General features: G+C 35.8%; 4 protein-coding genes across 9 annotated transcripts; 3 read left to right on the forward strand and 1 right to left on the reverse strand.

Annotated features, from left to right (window-relative positions):
- On the forward strand, positions 1–4,250 carry LOC111788149 (probable pectinesterase/pectinesterase inhibitor 20). 4 transcript variants are annotated; one of them, XM_023668379.1, is made up of 6 exons: positions 12–99; positions 647–691; positions 1,347–1,410; positions 1,815–1,925; positions 2,481–2,729; positions 3,396–4,250. In XM_023668379.1, the coding sequence occupies exons 3-6, from the start codon at positions 1,389–1,391 to the stop codon at positions 4,088–4,090; spliced, it is 1,077 nt and encodes a 358-aa protein (XP_023524147.1). In that variant the 5' UTR covers positions 12–99; positions 647–691; positions 1,347–1,388; the 3' UTR covers positions 4,091–4,250. The 4 variants fall into 4 exon arrangements, with proteins under 4 accessions (XP_023524145.1, XP_023524146.1, XP_023524147.1 ...); XM_023668377.1 differs by having other exon boundaries at positions 1–88; positions 1,815–2,729; XM_023668376.1 differs by having other exon boundaries at positions 1,815–2,729.
- Positions 4,251–5,198: 948 nt separating this feature from the next.
- Positions 5,199–12,935, reverse strand: LOC111788085. 3 transcript variants are annotated; one of them, XM_023668260.1, is made up of 22 exons: positions 12,709–12,935; positions 11,821–12,438; positions 11,549–11,742; positions 11,311–11,373; positions 11,087–11,221; positions 10,845–10,963; positions 10,461–10,766; positions 10,284–10,371; positions 10,100–10,205; positions 9,904–10,014; positions 9,315–9,478; positions 9,082–9,202; positions 8,742–8,966; positions 8,462–8,652; positions 7,721–7,888; positions 7,520–7,625; positions 7,045–7,182; positions 6,526–6,687; positions 6,247–6,447; positions 5,906–6,100; positions 5,729–5,800; positions 5,199–5,604 (listed from the first exon to the last, which is right to left on the reverse strand). In XM_023668260.1, the coding sequence occupies exons 2-22, from the start codon at positions 12,409–12,411 to the stop codon at positions 5,485–5,487; spliced, it is 3,576 nt and encodes a 1,191-aa protein (XP_023524028.1). In that variant the 5' UTR covers positions 12,412–12,438; positions 12,709–12,935; the 3' UTR covers positions 5,199–5,484. The 3 variants fall into 3 exon arrangements, with proteins under 3 accessions (XP_023524028.1, XP_023524027.1, XP_023524025.1); XM_023668259.1 differs by having other exon boundaries at positions 12,698–12,935; XM_023668257.1 differs by having other exon boundaries at positions 12,579–12,935.
- A 2,755-nt stretch (positions 12,936–15,690) lies between these two features.
- LOC111788326 (chaperone protein DnaJ-like) lies at positions 15,691–18,442 on the forward strand. The gene is made up of 5 exons (XM_023668655.1): positions 15,691–15,875; positions 15,958–16,035; positions 16,124–16,199; positions 17,745–17,818; positions 17,913–18,442. The coding sequence occupies exons 1-5, from the start codon at positions 15,777–15,779 to the stop codon at positions 17,982–17,984; spliced, it is 399 nt and encodes a 132-aa protein (XP_023524423.1). The 5' UTR covers positions 15,691–15,776; the 3' UTR covers positions 17,985–18,442.
- A 2,494-nt stretch (positions 18,443–20,936) lies between these two features.
- On the forward strand, positions 20,937–22,184 carry LOC111788256. Its single transcript, XM_023668559.1, has 2 exons — positions 20,937–21,823; positions 22,144–22,184. The coding sequence occupies exons 1-2, from the start codon at positions 20,989–20,991 to the stop codon at positions 22,176–22,178; spliced, it is 870 nt and encodes a 289-aa protein (XP_023524327.1). The 5' UTR covers positions 20,937–20,988; the 3' UTR covers positions 22,179–22,184.
- The last annotated feature ends 1,685 nt before the right edge of the window (positions 22,185–23,869 follow it).

Consider the following 23,869-nt stretch of genomic DNA (forward strand, 5'->3'; position numbering starts at 1 on the left):
TAATTTTGCTGTCTCTCTCATTTGCATGGATCAAAATTCATCCAACCGATCGGGTCGCTGACTGGTTCGTTATTACACAGCGATCAAGGTGTGTCTAAGGTACTCAATGCCTAATTGCTTTTCTTTTTCTCTCCAAATATATATATATATATATATATATATTTTTTAAATGATAAAATTGAAAAAGTAATTAATTAAATTTGATTAAATGGTTTATTTTTAAATATAATTTGGGTTTCTTGGGTACCTTTTTAGGCTAAATTATGAAAAATACCCTTTATCTTTACTATTTGTTTAAAAAATAATTTTATTCTTTAAGTTTCAATTCTAGGTTTATTTTTTACAAATGTCTCAAAAATTGAAGCAAAACAAAAATACAATGTATTTTTATTCTAAGTGATTTACAAGAAAATTATTTGATTTAACGAAATAAAATAGATTTTAAAATTAAATTAGAACAATATTTTTATTCTCTTAAGAATTAGGCTTGAAAAATAGAAGTCAAAGAGAGGGAAAAAAGAAGCAACAAAAAGAAAAAAAAAGTAAAATTGACATAAATGGTAAGTAAGCTCTAAGTTATGTCAAAAAAAAAATAAATAATAATAATAAAGGGTATTTTTGAAACATTTGTGTATTATCCATGTAGGAGATTTTTCAATGGAGAAGATGGTCGACCTAAGACGAAGAGAAGGTCAATCTATTTTATTTAGTTATTCGTTATTATTGTAATAGATAGCAACAAATATTTCATCCCGGAAAAGCCATCTTTTTGTGAATAATGTCTTTGTCATTTGATACAATAGCGTTTTTTTAAGATATTTTGAGGCTAGAATTGAAACTTTTGAACTAATAAAGATATTTTTTAGATAAATAACAATAAGTCAAACGTTTTTTTTATTTTTTATTTTTTATTTTTATTTTTTAACTTGGCCCAAGAACTAGTAACTTACAATGCAGGTAGCTTCAAACATGGCCTATGTTAAAGTCTTCTCCTTAGGTTAATATAATAACACATACATATATAAAATGTGTCAAGTGCATCTTTGTTTAAGGGTCATTTCCTTCTTGAATATTCCCTCCTTATTTGCCTCGTTATATTTTACATGATATTAATCTGTGTGCGCACGATCCTACCTTAACTTATTAACTATTCAAAACATTTTTTATACAAAGATCTAAATTATGACAAAAAATTTAAACAACTTGGAGGCAAAAGCGGAACAAGTTAGGATTTAAATATACTTTGACGTTACTGAAATATCCAATATTTTTTAACTTCAGTCTCTGTATTAGCAGTATATATCAATTATAAGGTTGAACTAAGCTCACTTCCTATGTGGCTGCAGCATGTTTGATGAACAGCAGTAGAGGTTGGAAACGTGCAATTCATGCAGGGAGGGTTCCATCCAGGTATCTCTTGAGCCCTTCTCGAGGTCAAACTCACATGGAAATTCCACCATTGGTTTCGGTATTATAATGTTCAAGAAAAAGACTAAGTCTTGTCTCTTAGCACAGCATTTAAGGAAGCATGGATTACTCAATCTACCCAAAGTGGGTGTGTTTTGAATATGTTTGTGCGACAATTAATCTAGAAAGTGGCTAGGCTTACTGTTTCTTTTTTGTACTTGAAGTTATTTTGTTGACTTTTACTTACAATTTGACAAGTTGCAGATTTCACCATTATTCATCTGGCCACTATATATATGGACTTAGCTCTCTTCTGTTTTCACAATTGAGTTTTTGTTCAAAGCCAATGGCTTTAATAGCTTCATTTTTTGTACTTTTAACTCTTTTCAGTTCTTCTTTTGCTGCAGATGGGTCTCTCAATGATTTATTCCCTGCAAAAGCCATTTGCAAATTCACCTCAAATCCTTCTTACTGCATCTCTGTGCTTCAAAAATCCTCAGGCAATGTCTATGAATCAGGTAGGTTTTCGATGCGTCGGTCTTTGTCTAAAGCATCTGCATTCTTGAATTTGATTGAGAAGCATCTTCAAAACAGTTCCACTCTACCAAAATCTGTCACTGGTGGTCTTAAAGATTGCCAATATCTTGCCCAACTAAACATTAATTTCTTGTCGAACTCTTTTCGGGCTGTCAATGGCACTGATAAAAAGCTAACCTACTCAAAAGCTGATTATATCCAGAGTCTTCTAAGTGCTATCTTAACCAATATTGATACTTGTCTTGATGGCCTAAATACCGTAGCCTCAGGTTCTAGTTTGGAGAAAGATCTCTTAGCACCACTCATTGATTGTACCAAATCATACAGTCTTTCTCTAGATCTTTTTACAAAAGGCTGGGTGCCTAGGAATAGAAACAGAACACGTGATCATCCTGTGACCAAACACCTCCGGTTTAGGAAAGGTCCGTTGCCATTGAGAATGTCGAAACATGACCGTGTTGTTTATAATTCGGTGGCGAATCGAAGAAGGCTTTCATCTTCTTCAGATGATGGAATTTTGGTTAATGGTATTGTAGTTGTGAGTCAAGATGGTACAGGAAACTTCCTCACCATCACAGAAGCTGTAAATGCAGCTCCAAACAACTCTCTTGCTGTCAATGGCTACTTCTTGATTTACATCGCAGCTGGTGTTTACCAAGAGTATGTGTCGATCCCTTCAAAGAAGAAGTACTTGCTCATGATTGGAGATGGTATAAACCAGACCATCATTACGGGCAACCAAAGCGTCGCTGACGGTTGGACTACCTTCAACAGTGCAACTTTTGGTAAGCATTTTGAAATACTATGTGATTAGAAACAAAAGCATGCTTTTGATTAACATTGATTGTCTTATACGAAATGATTTAAGGTTCAATTGTGAGAATACGTGAGATCCTATATTCGTTGGAGAGGATAACGAAGCATTCCTTGTAAGGATGCGGAAACCTCACCTAATAGACGCGTTTTAAAATTTTGAGGGGAAGCCCATAAAGAAAAGTTCAAAGAGGACAATGTCTACTAGCAGTAGGTTTGAGTTTTACAAATGGTTTCAGAGTTAGACACAAGGCGGTGTGTCAGTGAGGACGCTAGGCCCCAAAGGAGTAGATTGTGAGATCCCACGTTGGTTGAAGAGGAGAACGAACCATTCCTTATAAGTGGTGTTGAAACCTCTCCCTAGTAGATATCTTTTAAAACCTTGAACGGAAGTTCAAAAGGAAAAGTCCAAAGAAGACCATATCTGTGCTATTTTAAAACTTTGAAAGGAAGCCTGGAAAAGCCTAAAAAGATAATATTTGTTAGCGGCTATTACTTCTAATCAAAAGTAAATGGTCTATTAACATGATTCAAGTTCAAACATTTATTAGATGGCTGGAAGTTCAAACTTCAAATGTGTAATCATCTAAACTAAACCAAATTTTGAGATGTCTTTTGGTTTTACATGAATGATGCAGCTGTGGCAGCAGAAGGATTCATGGCAGTTAACATAACCTTCCAAAACACAGCTGGAGCAATCAAAGGCCAAGCAGTTGCAATGAGAAGCGGGGCCGATATGTCCATCTTCTACAGCTGCAGCTTTGAGGGTTACCAAGACACCTTATACACTCACTCCCTAAGACAATTCTTCAGAGAATGTGACATTTATGGCACAGTGGACTTCATATTTGGAAATGCAGCTGTTGTGTTCCAAAACTGTAACATATATCCCCGTCTACCGCGTTCTGGACAGACCAACATGATCACTGCTCAAGGTCGATCAGATCCGAACCAAAACACCGGTACTTCGATCCACAACTGCACGATCCGAGCCACGAGCGATTTAGCTGCAAGCAAGAGTTACATGAACAAGACATATTTGGGAAGGCCATGGAAGCAATATTCAAGAACAGTTTATATGCAGACATTCATTGATGGGTTCATAAATCCTGCTGGTTGGGATCCATGGTCAGGGGAATACTTGAGCACATTGTATTATGCAGAGTATAATAATACAGGAGCTGGATCAAATACAAAGAACAGAGTCACCTGGCCTGGTTACCATGTCATTTCTAATGCTACTGATGCTTCTAATTTTACAGTTTCAAACTTCCTGGTTGGGGATGCATGGCTGCCTCCAACTGGTGTGCCCTACACAGGAGGCTTCATATAACTGGTCAGCTCTCCATATTATTCTTGCTAATATTTAATTTCCCCATATTCAACATGCCTAATAAAGTTGTTGGTGCTCTGTTTTGAACTAATGATAGTTCTTACACTAGCAAGTTAATTGTATGATTAAGGCTAAGTGAATATTTAGTCTCTTTTTTTTTTATGTTTTAATCTGGCCTCTATCGTTAATTTTAGTTTAATTCAATTTCTAAGAATTATTTAAATATAAATGAGTTAAAATATGTTCGGTTCCATATTTTGGATATCTGATTTATTGATAGTTTATAACTATATTTGAACCTTTGTGATTTATTGATAGTTTTAGAACTATATTTGAACATTTGAAGTTTGAAGGTAAGCTGATTTATTGATAGTTTTAGAACTATATTTGAACATTTGAAGGTAAACTGATCTATTGATAGTTTTACAACTATATTTGAACATTTGAAGGTAAACTAAAGGGAACAGTTCTCAACATATAGGAACGAAAATTATTTGAACATTTGAAGGTAAACTAAAGGGAACAATTCTCAACATATCGGAACGAAAAATAGTATTTCGTGTATAATAGGGAGTGGATTGTGAGGTCCCACAACAGTTGAAAAGGGGAACGAAATATTTTTTTATAAAGGTGTGAAAACTTCTCTCTAATAGACGCATGGGGAACGAAACATTTTTTTATAAAGGTGTGAAAACTTCTCTCTAATAGACGCATTTTAAAACTGTGAAGCTGACGACTATACATAACATGTTAAAATGAACAACATCTGCTAACGGCTTAAGCCGTTACAAATGGTATCAAACATGATATTTAGTAATTTGATAGATATGTAGAGGTGCTATTTAAGAGAAGAAATTAGAACGATTCATCTTTAAAGGTTCTAATTCCTCTAATTCCTCTTATAAATTTGTACTAGCTTAAATATCATGAACGTAAATTAAACATGTATGAATAAAAAAATGTTGGTAGAGATTAAATTGAAAAGAAACAAAAAAACTAGGATTAAAACAAATATTTATCCTAAATTATATGATAAACGATTTTCATACCAGGCCCATTTTCTAATTATTTTTATGAATGCAGTTGTTGAGTATGTTCGAAGGCAGTGTCTCTAAGAATTGGAAGGATTATATTTATGTAATTGTTGTACATATACATCTGCATCTCTATAGTTAGTACATCATATAAGAGACACCAAAAGAAAATTTTGGAGCAGCTGAGTTGCTAACTCCCTTTACAAAATGGAATCAGGATTCTAATTCTTTTCTTTTATCAAAATTGACTTCTAAAACCTTCATGCTAACAAGATTATAGGTTAGCCGCCCTTGGCTCTTCTTGCTTCTTGAAAATATATCTCCAATATATTTCTATGGTGCGATACGGTTTCCCTGCCCTTAATCCTTGCAGAGCATCGATCGCACTTCTGTGATGGAAGTTGGTGGCTCGAGGTCTTTCTCTTGTAGCGAATTCCCGAGCAATTGTTGCATTTGTGAGGCAAATGTGTCGTCGAGTACCTGCAAATGAACAAGTGATGAGAATGACAAAGGAACAAGAAAACTCATAGGTGACCATCATGACTTGCTAAGATCCCTTTATTATTTACATTTGAACTCTCAAGTAATTCAAGTAATTGCTTACCGAAACTGCAATTCGTGAGCCTCTATACCATGACCTGTTCTCTTTCCTGTTCTCCATGAAGCTTAGAACATCCTGTGCCAAATAAAAATCCAAAAATGTAAAGGATCAAAGAATGAATTCCCAATTTTGGAGCAATTTTGAAGCAAACATGTATAGAAAAATCCAGGTTTATCTTACCCGTCCCATTCGATCCCAATAACCCCGACAGATAGCGATAAAGACACGACTCTCAAAGACAGTATGAATCTGATTTATTGTGTTTGCCAACTGATCTTTCAATGGTTGCATCCTACTTCGTATTTCTGATTCAATCACAGCTTCCTTGGAGTCTTGTAGAATCTTTTTTAGCTTTGTAGCATTTTGTAACTTCGTCTGCAGTAAATAACAAGGCAGATAAAACAAGATGATCTCACTGAAACTTAAAGAAATATCCTACTTCTAGTCTAAAATCCCATACCGAAACGCTCGAGAACGACAAATTTTAAACAAAAGACTCGATTAAGCAAAATGATACCTACATTCTCAACAAACTTTTCCACAATTGCTTGCAAATAGTTTCTGAACTTGGCTCTAAGCATGACTGTCACTTCACTAAGACGTTCTCCAGGAATTACATTTCCACCTTCAGGAATGCAGGAACCCCACTGCTTGAATTGGGCTTCTATCTTTGGGCGTAAAACGTCGAGCATCCTCTTCATGGAATTTAATAGAATCCCCAGCTGAAATCACCATTGAATTTCAATATTAAGGAACACACACATATGAAAGAAAACTTCGAATTTTAAGAGTCAACTTACCTCATCAGGAACAGTATAAGAGCTTGGGGTTCGTTTGGCAAGTTTCTGAACATACTTAAGTCCAAACTTTTTGGGTGCTAAATTCTCCTTAAGAGGAGCCAAGACATCAGCATATTGCTTATCCAATGCCTCCACTAATGCTTTTTCAACATCTGCAATAGCCTATTATAGAAGTCCAAAAAGAAAGAAGCAAGTTAGAGAGACTTCTGATGACGAGACTAGAGAAGAAATCAGAGACCTTCAGAGATCCCATAGAAGTTCTGATAAAGATGACCTTAAATTACAGGCAAATTGTTATCCATGGTTTTTGGTTTAAAAATCAACTATTGCTATGAAAACCAAATAAAATTTAGTGTTGAAATTTTTTAAACAATAGTGGTGCAAGCATGTCAACATAAGAAGTGTTTGCATCTCGACACAAACAATTAAACAATGCCTTTTGAGATGGTATACACCGAGATGTTGAGATAAGAGACGGTGTTTACAGCAAGAAGAGTTACCACAGGATTATGAACTTACTTGTTCCAAAACAAAGGTGTACTCGGGCCATCGACAAATGAAAATCTCAAAGTCACTCAATGTTTCCTTTAATCGGTCATACATTTCATCGACAAAAGGTGTTGTAGAATGTTGAGTCCTAACTCCCGACCACTTAACCTGCATTAACCACAACCATGACTTGAGAAGTAAAATAAACTGAGCATGTTTTCCTCAAATACAGTGATCATAGTCTCATAAGCACAACAGTTGATGCTTAGGTTATATTTTCCTCTAAAGTGAATCTTTAAGTAACGGTAAGCTTGTGGGCAAGGAAAACAAAAATGTTCTACTGATATTCCCCTTGTTCATCTTTAAAAACTACATATTGTCCTTTTCTGATTGATAAAATTGTAATCTTCTTTCTAATGTTAATAGAAACCGTGTTCCTTCATGTTTCATGCTCGCAAGAAGTTCGTAATATTCAAAATATAGAAATGTAATTAATTTGACTGACCTTATCCAATCTGCAGGTTTCAAGCAACAATAGACGCTTATCCTGGATCCACACCAGAATGTACAAATGGAATAATTCTTTTGCATCAACACCCCCTTTCACAGGACTGAAAGAATAAAAAAATGCATTAGAAATTCACAAGGACATCAAGAAGTTCTCCTAAACATAACAAAATTAGTTTATGCATAAACAAAAAGTTACCTAATACTCCATCTGGCAAGATCCCTCTGAAAATCAGCTGTAGCAATAACAAGTTCTGCTACTGCAGGTGAGGGGCCTGTCGGTGGGCAAGCAATAAGGAAAGAACGCAATCTAGTGCAAAGCTCTGTGCTGTATATGGAAGCAGAGAGATTTGGTAGGTCTACAAAACTGTAAATAGAAACTTATGTCAGCAAGCTTCTCAAACCTTGACAAATACTAAAAAGAGTTATTTGAACACATTGTCCATGAACTTTTGCTGAACAGAATCTGTCTGAACAGAAAAGGGAAGTTTTTCTAACCGCCCAAATCCACCGCTAGCAGATATTGTCCTCTTTGGACTTTACCTTTTGGGCTTCCCCTCAAGGTTTTAAAACATGTCTACTAGGGAGAAGTTTCCACACCCTTTTAAGGAATGCTTCGTTCCCCTCTCCAAATAATGTGGGATCTCACAATCCACCCCCCTTGGAGGCCCAGCGTCCGTGCTGTCACACTGCTCAATACCTAGCTATGATACCATTTGTAATGGCCCAAGGCTAGAATATATTTTCTTCTTTGGGTTTTCCTTTCTAGCCTTCCCTTCAAGGTTTTAAAACGCATCTACTAGGGAGAGGTTTCCACACCCTTTTAAAGAATGCTTCGATCCCCTCTCCAACCAATTTGGGATCTCGTAGCTTTTCTCTAGAGATGCAAATATAGTCAATTCCCCTTTAATTTGGCTTATGTTTAACATGCAGGCGGTACCTGGGAAGTATATGCTGATTATGGATCTCAATGTCAGATAATATCTCCTCCCTAATGTTAAGACACACTGATTTCATCTTTTGGTAAGCAGTGGACATAGTGACATTATCGACCAAACTGCCTTCGTTATTGTTACCCATATATTCATCTGTCTCACTCAAGTGCCTCCTTGATCTCTTTTTCACAGCAACCTGAAAAGACGCTAACCCTTAGGGCAAAAATTGAACATTCAACTTGACAATGCAATCCTACTTCCTACAGATATGAAGTTTCTCAAAACCTGGAAATAATGGCACAAAGAAGTTTGCGCCTCTGGAGAAAGAATATCATGAAGAAGTGTGTACAATTTAACTGCAGGTTCGATAGCAGGCGCTGCAACTCCAGTTGCAGGTCTGTACACCTCCATAAGACCTGAGAGAGCTGCTTCATCAAGTGATTTATAATTCTCAAAAACAAGAGCAAGTGTCTGCTCAATTTGAACCCTGGTTTCTCCTAAAATTCGGTTCTGAGAGACAACCAACAAGATTTGCAAAATGTTCATTATATACAATACTGAAGTATAAAATAGTAGAGATAAAATAAGCATCTACTGGTTTGAACAAGGAAGCTCGAATTACTACCTCTTGATGACTCAACGTGCTTTTGTCATGGCCCTTCATAACAACAGGCATGAGCAAGTCGTGTACCAAGGTGAGGCAGTCAGCTGTTGGCGTGGCAACATCCATGATATATGAAAGATATCTATTGACATGCCAGGTACCATCAATATTCATCACCACATAATAGTGTAACTTTATTCACAGTGCCGGCCATTTATGTCGAATAAGTAATTATCTTAACATAGCCCTCTTACCTTAATCTGGTATATACTTCTGAAATGCCATAGTATGATGCAAACTCTGTCAAAAGCCATTTCCAGGAACCATGCAACAAAAGGTTTCTCTGTTGAAAATGCTGAACCTTCATGGCAACCTCAAGAACTAGGTCGTATGCTACTGTTTCTGCCACCAAACCGCACTAGGGACCACAAATAAAAAATATATTTACAACATGTTCAAACTTCAAATAATTTAGAAGCACCTTGGAAAACCAAAGGTTGTCTAAAACATTTTTCCTTGTTAATAAATTCACAACAAGTACAAATAGGCCAGAGAGATCTAATTGAGATCAGCTTGAAGAAAAGTGCTTCTTAAAATCATGAAGAAGCTCAGGAATCAGAAAATTCAACCGAAACAATCGGGTAAGATCCATTTTGCCTAAATTTGGCGAAGGGGGATCCTCGAAAGAAAATCAGTTTATTCAATTTCAAAGACAAGATCAGTACATTATCAAATGAGGAAAAAGAGTGGAATGCTTAATAAGAGATCTAATTGGCAACGGGAAAGTTACGTGGCTAAGGGAAGGCGATCTAAACTTGAGAAAGGAAATCTATAGTAATATACCTTCGGTTGACTATCATCAGTACTTGCTGAGTAATTTACATATAGTTGAATTTTTCCCACGAGCTCATGTTCAGGCTCTCGATAAATAGACCACCAACGTAATTTTTCTGCCTGCATTTAATTTTTGTATAAATCTTCAAATATAGTTGAATTACTCTTAAACATAACGCATTTTCAGGGTCAAAAAAGATTTTACTGGGTTGTCAGTAATGGCAGCTATTTGCAAGACTGCTCGACCAATATGCTTTGCATTGGAATCCTGAACTTCAATTATTAGATCATCACCAAGACCATCTGGAAAGCTGTAAAGTTGTCACTTGTCAGCGATTTCGTGAACAAGGATTCCTAACTAAAAAATGGTACATGAGCAAATAACATACAAGACATGAGTTTCTCCTGATCCAGCTTGCATTTTGACGGCATCTTCCTCAGCTAAACTTTTCAGTCTTAGCAAACATGGGTATGTTTCTGATGACAGCAAAAGACGGGATTCAGTTCGTGTCAAACATTACCAAGGGCATAACATGTAAAAAATCAGAATTGTAAGTAAGCATTACCTTGTACCACCTCGTAAGAAGTTGAACTGCTGCGCAGGGTCGTTACACCAGCTTTAAGAACTTTGGATACCTGCTTGATGTACTGGGTGCTTGCATGCACATATGCCATGCTTTGTCTAGATAGAGAACTGTTTACAGGTATCCGTGGTGCAACGCGAATTTTATTCAAAGCATGCCATCCAGAAACTACTGCTGATTGAAAGCTAGAAAATTGGTACTTGATGGTTTCTAGGTTCACTACAGGTGATTTTAAAGATAAAATATTACAGCCTGTTGGTGGATCCAGCCCCATCTTCACTTTCCTCACTGCACAATAAACATTCTTTAGGTCACATTCATTGCCACCTGAACAATGAGGTTTTTTATGAATACCATGCACTTTACCTTGCACCTTTATTTTTCCTATTGTTTTCTTTGGTTTAGTGGGAGCTCCCTCATTGGCGAGTTCAGAAGTACGCTTCACCAACAATTCATCCTCCGACTGTAAGAGTACTTGGCGTAAACTGCAGCATATCGATCGAGACATAAGTTGGTAAAAGCAATGAAGAGCAAGTTTTCAACTCAAGATTTTGACTCTTTGCATAAGAAAAATTGTAAGAAGTCAAATGAAATGAGAATGGACCTACCCAAATGCATCTCGTAGTACTGCACATTCGTTTTCCAAAAACGTCGGGGCTTCCATATTCTCCATTGCCCAAGCATGAAGACATAAACGCACACAGGCATCATATGCTATGACAGCATACCACGGCCCTAAAGCACTGATATTGGAATTATAAACCCCATAAGCAAACTAAATTAAGATAGCTTGTCATCAACAACAAACCCTAAACAGTTTAGATGGCAAAACCTGGCATTATATGTGGGGAGGCGAGCTAATCCTGAACTCCCAGCAGCTTCCGAATTCACAGGTCTGCAAATAGAGCAAGGAGATGATAACATTTCCGATCCCAACTTTTAGAACGAACAATAAATCGTAACAATGAAATGTTAATGAATACAAAGACTTGGCTGTCATTTATTTAGACTGTTCTAATGGGAAATTTTTCGTGCTGCAGTTCAAACCGGTCACTGGTTCAGAAACCAACCTCACAAACTGGTCACTGCTCTTCTTCCCATTCTGCAATTCAACCCCAGACGGAGTTTTACGATCATCTGCGCCGTTAAGCTTCACGTCTTGGCATTTTTCAGGGCATTGTTTAATTTCATGCGATGAAGCACAAAAAGGAGGCGCACTGGGAACGTCATCTTGATCATCGTCGTCCGAAAACCTTCCATTTTGCTGATCTTGCAGAATAGACTAAATCAGCATTACACAGATGAAAAATGAGGAACATAAAAGTTTCAAAGAAATGTAGACCTTTCTAGGCGCATTGCCTGCATTCATACGAGAAGGCTGGCTTGATGAGTATCCATCTGAAGCCATTGAAGCTCTATTCCTGGGTATAGCTCCATTAATACTTCCCCCCACTTGTGTAGTAGAAAATTCAGAACTCGCAGCAGAATCAGAAGAATCGTCTTCTGTATAAACATTCTGCCCAGTTGGGAATCTCCCATTTGTAGCCCTCATCCTTTCAGCCATTGGCCTATGGCCCCCCACCAAAGTTTCCCTCGACGAACTAACATCAGAGAAAAAGTAATCACTCCCATTATTTAACCTCCCCGGCAGATGATTTCCATATCTATAACCAGAACGATTTGGTACTCCGTTCCGTTGCGGTGATGAGTCCATAGAATATCTAGTTCCATAAACATCCTCCTCAGAATCAGTACTCATATCATTCTCTGAAGCTGATGCACTATTGTCCACATCGCCTGATATGGTTCTCGATACTGGAATCGCACTCCCCGGCAAATGTCCACTTCTGAATTTCGACGGCGGTGGCAATCCAAACCCCCTTGCTCCGGTACCCGCTCTGATGCCAGTGATTGGATCGGCTCGAGACCTCATATTCGAAGAACCAAACGGTACTTCCTTCTGTCAAAAAAACAAAATAATCAACTGATAGCAGAAATTCCCACACCAAAGCTCAACAGTGTGAAGAAAGATGAACAAGAACAATTTGACAACAAAATCAATTTAAAAGCAAAATAATAGGGATTGAAGTAGAATGAAACCTCGCGAACCCATCGAAGGGCACTTTTATCAAGTCCGTCGGTAAACATTCTACCTCCCTTTCAACCTCCTAATCTCACAACCGCGAAATCAAATCTCAAATCCAGAGTTCAGAAATTACCAGGAACTCACATTAGAATCGAACGCTCAGAGCTCACTGCACGAAGAACCTCGACAAAAAAGGCAATGCCGCTCGGTAAATCACGCAGATTGAGATGAACAGAAAGAGAGAGAGAAGATCAATAGAGAGGGAAAACGAGTACGAGATTTGAAGAAAAAATGGAGACAAAAGTTTGCTTATACAGCAAGCTTTTTAGCTCTGAAACCCACTGGAAAGCAAGGGACTACGGCTTATGGTGCTACTTTTTGGCCAGCTTTTATTTATTTATTTATTTATCTATTTATTTATTTATTTATTTTAGATTCCATATTTTTCACAATTATTAAATAAAGTATTTGCATTAAAGGAAACGACGACGTTTTCATGGTGTTTTATTTGGAATAATTCATTAATTAGGCCGAAATTAAAGGACACGTACTTCAAGTGTGCGCNTTTTTTTTTTTTTTTTTTTTTTTTTTTTTTTTTTTTTTTTTTTTTTTTTTTTAATAATGGGAAAATATCAGTGAACGTTGAAGTGGGGACGCAACGCTTTCCTTCACTAGCCGATAGAAGACGACTGGCAACCGGTTCACATGTGAGTGCGGGTCCCACTTGGCCCCTACTTTCTGTCCTTTTTCGTCACAGCTTGAGCCGGTGCCGAATTTCCAGTTTTTGCTTTATTTAATATTCGAATTTAAAATACGAGTAAAAATTTCAAAATTTCTTCCAATATGTCAATTTGGGACAGCTAAAATTTAATTAAAATATCCCCAAAAAAAAAATTAAAATACTACTTTTTATAATTTCAGTAATTATATCGTGTAAAAAAGTAATAAAATAAATACAAAAATAAATAGTAGAAAATCAATGGATTATAATAATGTTTAATCAATAAAATCTTTTAAAAAATAATTAATATTTAACGGGTCAAATAAGTCCCCGCCCTCAACTCAACTCAAACTTAGACAAACTCGGATTCATAGCCAAATTTAAAAGGTTGAACCATGGGTTTGGCTATTAAGATAGGGTCGATTGAATCGATGCTCATACAATGTCTTAGATGCTATGACTTGGCTTAAGCAAAACTGGAGCCTTTACTTTTTAGAGTCAACCACAGTCATACTGATCGGGTGAATTATTTTTTATTAAAAAATTAAAAAATAAAATCGAGCTTTAAAATCATATAGGGATCTATTGCTTTAGAAATAAATTATAATATATTTTAAGTTTTGCGTGTGAATTCTTACACCACTAAGGCAGACATGCCTTGCTGAAAGAGAGGATATGAAATATCTCGTTGCACGACTATTTTTTATCGCATGAGCGGATTGGGACAATTTGCTCTTAATGGCTCCCTTTTACAGACCCAAAAATGAAAACCGAACAACCCGGCACGTTTAAAAAAAAGAAGCAGGCGGACGAAACAATAAGAAGAGGCGAGGCGACTCAACTACATAAAGTTTTATACAAAATTGAAAATTCAAATATTTAATGCCAAAAGCTTATTATAAAAACGCATAAACTAGATAAATAGAATTGATGGGAGACCAACGGCTAGGGGAAATTATGGGCAGACAAGATCGAGATCGTCAAGACATGCTCTCGTCGTGCCACGTGGAGGATTACTCTATGCAACGTGTCGGCGCCCCATTGGATGATTGAGAATCATCGAACATTATGAAAACAACTTTGGTTTGAAAATTTTTGAACGCCTCGCGGGAAACAAGCGGAATCATAGAATAAAATTGATCATTTTCTGACATTTTTTCATTAAATTAATTTAATAAATAATATTGTCTTTTTGGTGTGCGGTGGCGGTGGCCCTACTCGATTATTTCATAGCTTATTTATTTATTTGAAGTAATTAATAGCTTATAATTAGCTGGAATTTTTATTTTTATTATTTTTTTTGTTTCTTTGTTATTGTGAAATTAATATTACATGGATAGAATTGTTTCCCTCCAATTAATAATAACTACAATAACGGTTCATATTTTTACTTTATTTTATTATTATATTTCTAATTTTGTGTAAGGTGAATTTTAAAATTGAGATATTTATTTAACATAAAATTTAAAATTAATATTTATTTAAATTTATTATTATAAAAAAATAGAAATGAATCGTGTAATATAAAAATTCAAGAAAGACGCGAATAAAATGTTGTCCAGACTTATTTACATAATAGCTAATTATAGTCATAAAGTATACAAAGTGGCTAATTATGGTCATGAAATATGATTACAGCCGCTTTAAATGCGTGATGAACATTAAAATTTTTATTTTGAGAAATGTACGCATTTGTGCTTTTCTTTAGCCAATGACTAAATTTCTTTGCAATTCTATGTAACGTAGAATCATTCAAGTTTAACATGATCAATCTTAAACAAAAGTGTGAGGAGAACGTAGAATCATTCAAGTTTGGCATGATCAATCTTAACAAGTGTGAGGAGAACATAGAATCATTCAAGTTTGACATGATCAATCTTAAACGAACCAGAACAGGGGTTGGAAAGGGCAAGGGTATTCCGCTTACTTCAATAGTAGAATCAGGTACTGGAATAGTACTAACGGGACTACAAGGTTCTCAGTGGGAGATAATTTTGAAGATTCAGCTTCTTACTTGCCATTCATTCCCTTTCAACCGATGTTTTCAATTCGGGTTGCTTGTTATGGTTTCGACAATAAAACAGAACGTGGACCGAAGTGTTATAGGGAGGGAAGGGATACACGATGTCTTGGGCATGATAGCTTACTGAGAGAGGCGATCCTCTGTGGTGTTTACTATACTCGCCGGCCTAAGTTTCATTCCAATCGTAGTACTATGAGAGTTTTTTTAGAAGGAAACTCGTTCTCTGATCTTGCCACGTGGCAGACATTTAAGATGTTATATAATAATAAATAAAAAAAAGATAGAAGCCCAGGCCCAGTAACAGGCCCAAGAAAACTAAAAGAGATCCCACGCGCAGAGACAGAGCGGGACCACTGGCTTCCCCAAACCCAGTACGCAACGAATAACAACAATTAACAATCATATCAAGAAACCGCCATTTTCTCTCAATTTCTCTCCATTTTCCCGGATGCCAAACACTCCAGAACGATGTCGGGTGCGTGGGAAGACAATCACAATGATACCGACTCCGATCATCAACATTCCCACATCAATTTCGATTTCTTCTCCGCCATTGTTAAGCCGAAGGTATTTTAATTAACGTTCTTCAACTTTCCTGCCATCTACCGAAGCGTATTGGCCGCAATTTCTTATCTCCGCCTGTTTCTAGGATTATTACAAAATTTTGGAGGTCGATTACGATGCTACGGACGATGAAATTCGTTCCAATTACATACGCCTGGCTCTGGTTCGCTCTCTCTCTGTAATTGTTTATCGGTAAATTTTTATCTCTTTTCTTTTGATTTTCGTTTGTTTATCGGTTGGATTGTGTGCAGAAATGGCATCCTGACAAGAAGAAAGACCACGACGGTGCCACTTCCAGATTTCAGGAAATAAACGAGGCATATGAAGGTCAGTTGCGTGCCATAACTTTTTTTTTTTTCTTTTTGTTATTCATATAGTTAATCAAAGTCAGAGAAGATTGTTAATTATCTTTATTTATTTATTTAGAATTTCAAAACAACCAGTAGCTTCTGGGGAGAAAATTCTTCTGCCTTCCGTATATGTTTCTGCAACTTCTAGGAGTTTTTTTTTTTTTTCTCTAGTGGCACAGTTAAAAAATCTTTCTGTGAGGCAATGGCTTAGTTTTATATCTAACCTTTTTTATGTGTTGGGGAGGAGAACAAACCATCATTTGGTGTGGAAACCTTCCCCTAGTAGATGTGTTTTAAAACCTTGAGGGGTAGCCCGAAAGGGAAAGCCCAAAGAGGACAATATCTGCTAGTGGTGAATCTGGGTCGGTACAAATGGTATCAGAGCTAGACACCGGACGATGTGCTAGCCTTCTCGCTATTCCCGAAGGGGGTAGACACGAGGCGGTGTGCCAGTAAGGACGCTGGCCCCAAATGGGGGGTGGATTTGGTGGGGGTTCCACATCAAATTGGAGAAAGGAACGAGTGCGAGGACATTGGGCCCTGAAGGGGGGTGGATTGTGTGTCCCACATTGGTTGGACAAGGGAGTGGAAACTTTCCCGTAACAGACGCGTTTTAAAGCCTTGAGGGCAAGCCCGAAAGGGAAAGTCCAAAGAGAACAATATCGGCTAGCGGTGGATCTGGGCCGTTACAATTTTCCATTTCAAGTATTGAAGGAGCAAAAACTAAAGAATTGTTTTTAAAAGAATCTTATTGGGGCACCGTTCTTTTGTTTTTGGTTCCTCTTCTGTTTTCTTTTTTTTTTCTTTGCCATTTTCTAGATGTTGGGAATATTTCTCTGTGTGATGTTCATTCTAGCTGAACATCAGCACTTTTGGGTTGCTTCTTTTAGGCGAGTTTTATGGTTTGAGTTCAACTTTGTTTATGAATATGTTGGTAAGTTGTTTACCAAGGCAAATCAAAGAAGAAGGATAGCAATTGATTTGTCTTAAATTAAGTAGTTAAATGTAAAATTTTGATTATCTCGGTCTATGTCCTTGTAGTTAGCTATCCCAAGATGAGCACGGAACCACATAAGAACTTTTTAAGTGCATTGTATTACTAAATTTGGTTCTGGAGATTTTCAATCCCCATTCGTATTTTTTTATCTCGTTTAGCAATATATTATGTTCGAAAATGTTGACACGCACAAGGATAAAAAGTTCGGTACCTATTAATGTAACCATGGATCTAACATCCCGACAAAGAACGATTCGAGTAAGAGCATCCATCCCATCATAATCCTTCTTAGGTTGTTTTGTAACAAATTTTCAAAATTCTCTCTTGCTTACAAACATTCACCCGTAGTTTACCAGAAGGTTAGAGGTTCGAATATCCCACGAATGTACCCACGTGTTGTTGAACTTCCCTGGCTTGAATTAGTACCATTTATTCATTTTGTTGAGTTTGAGTATTGTGTTAACTGGGCATGAAATAGATATTGGTTATTGAAATTTAAGATTCTTGTGTGATTTCGTTCCGCAGTTTTAAGCGATCCTTGTAGGAGGCAGGAATACGACGAGAAGGGAATGCTTTATGTAAACGATGATAACATAGTGGTACGAAGTTTCTTTCCATCATTCCTCTTTGTGGAACTTTATTATGATGCTTCCGTGCAGTTCTTTGTGTTCCAATATAGTTCTTTGTCTGCAGGATTATCTCAAGCGATACAAAGGCCTTATTTTGACCTGTAATGGCCTCGGTATGAAGCATTCTATTTGGTGAACTGAAATTCCCACAAATGCGAAAAAAAATAGGTCTTTCTTAGTACATTTAGGATCCTCTTTGGCCCAGTTTTCACTTATCAGTGAAGAATGAAAGAGCAGTTAGGATTATTGCATTTTGACATCTTTCTTTCTCATAATGTACAAACCCACTTACCCCTTTAGCTTAGAGGAAGTGACAGTAGAGAATATGAGTTTATGATTCGGTGAAGTGTTTTTGTTTCATTCGATCAAACGTTTGTCTGGAATGATTTTTCAAGTGTTTAAAACAACTGTTCTAGAGAGTCGTGACAATTTGAATGATCATTTGATTTGTTTTGAAATAACTGAAGTTTAGGTTGTTTGATCGAGTCGATGGCATTCATATTCCGAACATTCAAATTTCTTTTCATTTCTTTGAGTTTTTGATATAGGAACTTGTGTCATGAATTCTCAGCGGTGGAAGTTATGTTATTTGTTCAATGCTTCTATTGTATCATTTGTGCAATAATATTAGGGACTTGTTATTTTATATCGTTGTTTTTCAGTTGAATATTCAAAATGAACGATGGATCCATATTAATTTGAACATCCAACTTCGTGATCTATATTTATGTTGTCGGTTGTTTGTATAGGGTTTCTTTATTAGTTCAATCACTGATAACCCCGCATTTAAGAAAGCTATTTAGCTATCATTCTTCATCTTCCTCTCGCTACCGAATGAGTGAACTCTATTAGATCGTAGACTCGTACAATTTAGAATTTCAGCCTTGTTATTCTCTTTCGATTGGAAATTCTTTTTTTCTCAGAGTTGAATGAACATCGTGTTATGCGTAAGGAGTTTCAATATTTACCCTCCCTTGGATTGCAAGTCCGACTCAAACACTTTTTATTAAATAATAAACTCAACTCAACCTAGTTATAATATTTTGGGTTGAGTTGATTCTCGTTATTTGAGTCATTTATTCATTTTTTTTTTTAATAAAAGTAAAATGTTAGTAGTAAAATATCTATTATTTATTTTCAAACATTTAATAACCACTTCAATTTTAATATATATTTTAAAAGGTTATCTTCTTAAAAATTATATAAAAACAAAATAAATAATTTTTTCTAAAAACAAATATTTTGAGTTTATTCGACTAAAATCCAATTTAGTCTTTTGAAAATTCATTAATCAATTTAATTTATAAAAATTTTCATTTATTTGAACTAAACTAAATTCAAATAAATTATTAATCCGGTTCAAATTCAAATAAATTCTTAATCTAGTCGAAATTGAATTTAGAATGATTATTATATAAAAGTGACAGTAAGAACATATAGGAGAGCATATCTATATGTATATATACACAAACAATGACTAAACACATTTTCTCTCGATTTATAATATGCAATTTTTGTATAGATAGGAATATAAGAATAAAAAGATTTAAGAAATCTTAATTAATTAATTATTTATTTTTAAATAGAATCTCGAAAATATTATTTTCAAACTGATGTGACATGTGGGTCCCATAAACCGCATCATTTTCATTTTATTTTTTTTATAATTCACAAAAACTTTAGGGTATTAAACCAGTGATATAGTTAAAAGGGCATAAAAATCTCTCTTTAGCATACGCGTATAAAAATTATGAGGCTGATAACAATATGCAACCAGTTAAACTAGACAACATCTACTAGCGATGTACATGAACGGTTACAAATGGTATCAGAGCCAGACGCTAGGAGGTGTGCCAGCAAGGACGTTGGCTCCAAGGAAGTAAATTAAGAGGTCCCGTATCGATTAAAGAAGGGAACTAAACATTTTTTACAAGGGTGTGAAAACCTCTTTCTAATTAACACGTTTTTAAACTTTGAAGCTTGACGATGATAGTTGATCTATTATCATTTCATATAAATAAATAAATAGCACTTCAATTTATTTTTTATTAAATTATTAAAATATTTTTTATTAATTAAATGTTAATTTAATTTTGATTTATTTACGGAAACTTTTAGATTTTTTTTTCTTTTTTTTTTTTTTTTTTTATTTTGCGAGAAATCTCAATAATAACCCTCAAATAGAGAAGATTCGTGTTAATAACTGATCACCTAATTCCGTGTTTTTAATATTTATCTCCATCAGTAAATTTGTTCTTATCATAATTTCAACATTACATGGGTAAAAGTAAAAAGTAAAAAGTAAAATAAATATTTATATTCATAAACTTTAAAATTACATTAACAAAAATCTTAAATTATTATTAGTTTATGAATTTATAATTGTATCAATTTATTTTTTATATTTATTTTCATAAGCAATTTTTAAATAAATTTATAAATATGTAAAAATTGAAGTATGAATAATTTTTAAATTGATTTACACAGTTAATTTTTTATTTTATTTTATTAATTTTCACGATATATATTTATATATATTTCTGGAGAAAAAAAAGAAAAAAAGAAAAAGAAATAATAAAAAAAGAATAATCCAGGAAATATTAAGAGGATATTTTGCGGTGATAATTAGTTAGAATATATCTCACATATTTAGGGAGTTGTTAGTATAGATTTGATTAACCGTATATTTTATTTATTTACCAGATTTAGTTAGATATATATTTTTTCTATTTTTAGGTATTAGTTGATAGTTTGTATCCTATTTAAACGTGTTAAACATGAATGAAGATCATACTTTCGATCCCAATTCTATTTCTATTTCTCATTCTTAACATGAAATCAGAGCACCGATCTTGGTGTTCTTAAATATCAAAATTTCCTTTATGGCGGAATCAGCCAAATCCAGCTTCAAAATTTCGGATGTTGATTTAACACATCCGTACTATATTCATCACTCTGATCAGCCAGGATATTCACTTGTTCCAATCAAATTAAATGGAGCAAATTACCAATCCTGGAGTAAATCAGTTATGCATGCTCTTATTGCCAAGAAGAAAATTGGCTTCATTGATGGCACAATTGAGGAACCGTCCCAAGATGCAAATTCAACCGAATTCGAACTCTGGAATCAGTGCAACAGTATGATAATATCTTGGTTAACTCATTCCGTTGAAGCAGATATCGCTAAAGGCATTATTCACGCCAAGACAGCTCATCAAGTGTGGGTTGATCTTCACGATCAATTCTCACAAAAGAATGCTCCAGCAATTTTTCAAATACAAAACTCGATAGCAACGATGTCACAAGGAACCATGGCACTGTCAACATATTTCACCAAGCTCAAAGCACTCTGGGATGAACTGGAAGCGTACCGCACACCATTTACCTGTAATCAACGTCAAATACATATTGATCAACGCGAAGAAGACAAGTTGATGCAATTGCTCATGGGGCTCAATCAGTCTTATAAAACGGTGAGATCTAACATATTGATGATGTCTCCATTACCTAATGTGAGGCAAGCCTATTCATTACTTGTACAAGAAGAGATGCAGCGTCAGGTAACTTCCGAACCTACTGAGAAAATCTCGATTGCATCAGCAGTGCAAAAGAAAACAATATATTCAAAATTCGCCAAGGACAAAAAGTGTGAACACTGCAATAAAAGTGGTCATACAATCAATGAGTGTCGAATTCTTAAGTTTCACTGTAACTTTTGTGATAGAAGGGGCCATACAGAAGATCGGTGTCGACAGAAAAATAATTCTGGAAGGACAAGACAAGACAATCAACACAATAACCGTGGATATCGATCATCTGCAAATATGGCCGATGTTTCACAGTTGAATACAGAAGAACAGTCACCTAATTCCATTCCAAATTTTTCTTCTGAGCAATTACGACAGATAGCACAAGCCTTATCTGCAATCAATCATCACCCTTCTGGTAATTCCGACAATCACGTCAATGTTGCAGGTTTGCTTCCCATATCTACATTATCTATTAACTCTGCGAGTTCTAATTCATGGATTCTCGATAGTGGAGCTACGGATCATATAGTATCAAAATCTTCTGTTATGACTGAACCAAAGGCTGCCATCATGTCTACAATAAATTTGCCTAATGGAGAGACAGCACGTGTGTCACATACTGGCAATATTTCCCTTAGCCCTAACCTTCAATTAAACAACGTTTTATGTGTGCCTTCATTCAATTTAAACCTAATGTCGATCAGCAAACTTACCAATAACTTGAAATGTTATGTCACCTTCTATCCTGATTCTTGTGTTATGCAGGACTTGGCTACGGGGAAGATGATTGGCTCGGGTAAACAATTTGGAGGTCTCTATCATATTTCTTCATCTCCAATCAAATCTTCAGCTCATCAAGTATCTCAGTCATCTGATTTGTGGCATTTACGCCTAGGTCATCCTTCCTTTTCTCGTTTTAAATTTCTAGCTGATCAATTGCATCTTAATAATGCGAGTTATTCTCATAATTGTAGTATCTGCCCGTTAGCAAAACAAACTAGGTTGTCTTTCCCAAGAAGTTCAATAACAACCCATTCTGCTTTTGATCTGATACATTGTGATGTTTGGGGACCACATAAAATTCCTACCCATTCTGGTTTGCGTTTTTTTCTCACTATTGTTGATGATTTTACTCGATGTACTTGGGTTTTTTTAATGCAACATAAGTCAGAAGTACATCATTTGTTAATGAACTTTGTTAAATTCGTTCAAACTCAATTTCATACTACTATCAAGATAGTTCGATCAGACAATGGGACTGAGTTCCTATCTTTGCAACCATTCTTTACTTCTTGTGGTATTGAATTTCAGCGCACTTGTGTCTATACTCCACAACAAAATGGAGTCGTAGAACGCAAGCATCGCCATATCCTAAATGTAGCTAGGTCTCTTCTTTTTCAGTCACAGGTTCCACTTAATTTTTGGGGAGAGTGCATTTTAACGGCTGTTTATCTTATAAATAGAACGCCATCACCATTATTATCTAACAAGACACCCTTTGAAGCACTCTACAAACGACCACCTACATTTCATCATCTTAAAGTTTTTGGTTGTAAATGTTATGCAACTATAGTACATCCTAAGCAAAAATTTGAACCTAGGGCAACTCCTTGTGTTTTCGTAGGATATCCTTGTGGTCATAAAGGTTACAAGTTGTATGACATGCAATCTCACAAATTCTTTATCAGCCGTGATGTCAAATTTTGTGAAGATGATTTTCCTTTTTCATCAGCTTCACAAACTTCGACATTAGCTCCTTCGACTCCTGTTGTACCACTTCATGATCCATCCTACTCAAACATCCATCCTCCACCTTCTATTCCTTCACCTCCTACTCCGTCGTCTCCTCCACCTTCTCCAGATTCGCCCACTAATTCCAATCCTATCCCACCTGATACATCAGCTCCACTTCGACGTTCTACTCGTACTAAACAGCCTCCAGCTTGGCATAAGGATTATGAGATGTCTTCTGGAGCCAATCATTTAACCTCTAGCTCAAGTCCCGGCACTGGCACCAGGTATCCCCTTCATCATTACCTTTCATTCTCTCGTTTTTCTCCTACTCAACGTGCTTTTCTAGCTCTTATTACATCCCAGACAGAACCTAAAACCTATGACGAGGCAGTTGGCGACCCGTTATGGCAGCAGGCTATGAATGATGAAATTGCAGCTTTGGAACGTAATCATACATGGTCTCTCGTTCCTCTACCACTTGGTCATAAAGCTATTGGTTGTCGTTGGGTGTACAAAATTAAATACAACTCTGATGGTTCTGTTGAACGTTATAAAGCTCGACTAGTAGCAAAGGGATACACTCAGGTTGAAGGTATTGATTACACAGAAACATTTTCCCCTACAGCGAAACTTACTACACTTCGTTGCTTACTCACTGTTGCTGCTGCTCGAAAATGGTTCACCCATCAGTTGGATGTTCAAAATGCCTTTCTCCATGGTAATCTAGACGAGGAAGTTTATATGTCTTTACCACCAG

Source organism: Cucurbita pepo, chromosome LG02 (genome assembly GCF_002806865.2).
Source record: "Cucurbita pepo subsp. pepo cultivar mu-cu-16 chromosome LG02, ASM280686v2, whole genome shotgun sequence".
NCBI lineage: Eukaryota > Viridiplantae > Streptophyta > Magnoliopsida > Cucurbitales > Cucurbitaceae > Cucurbita > Cucurbita pepo.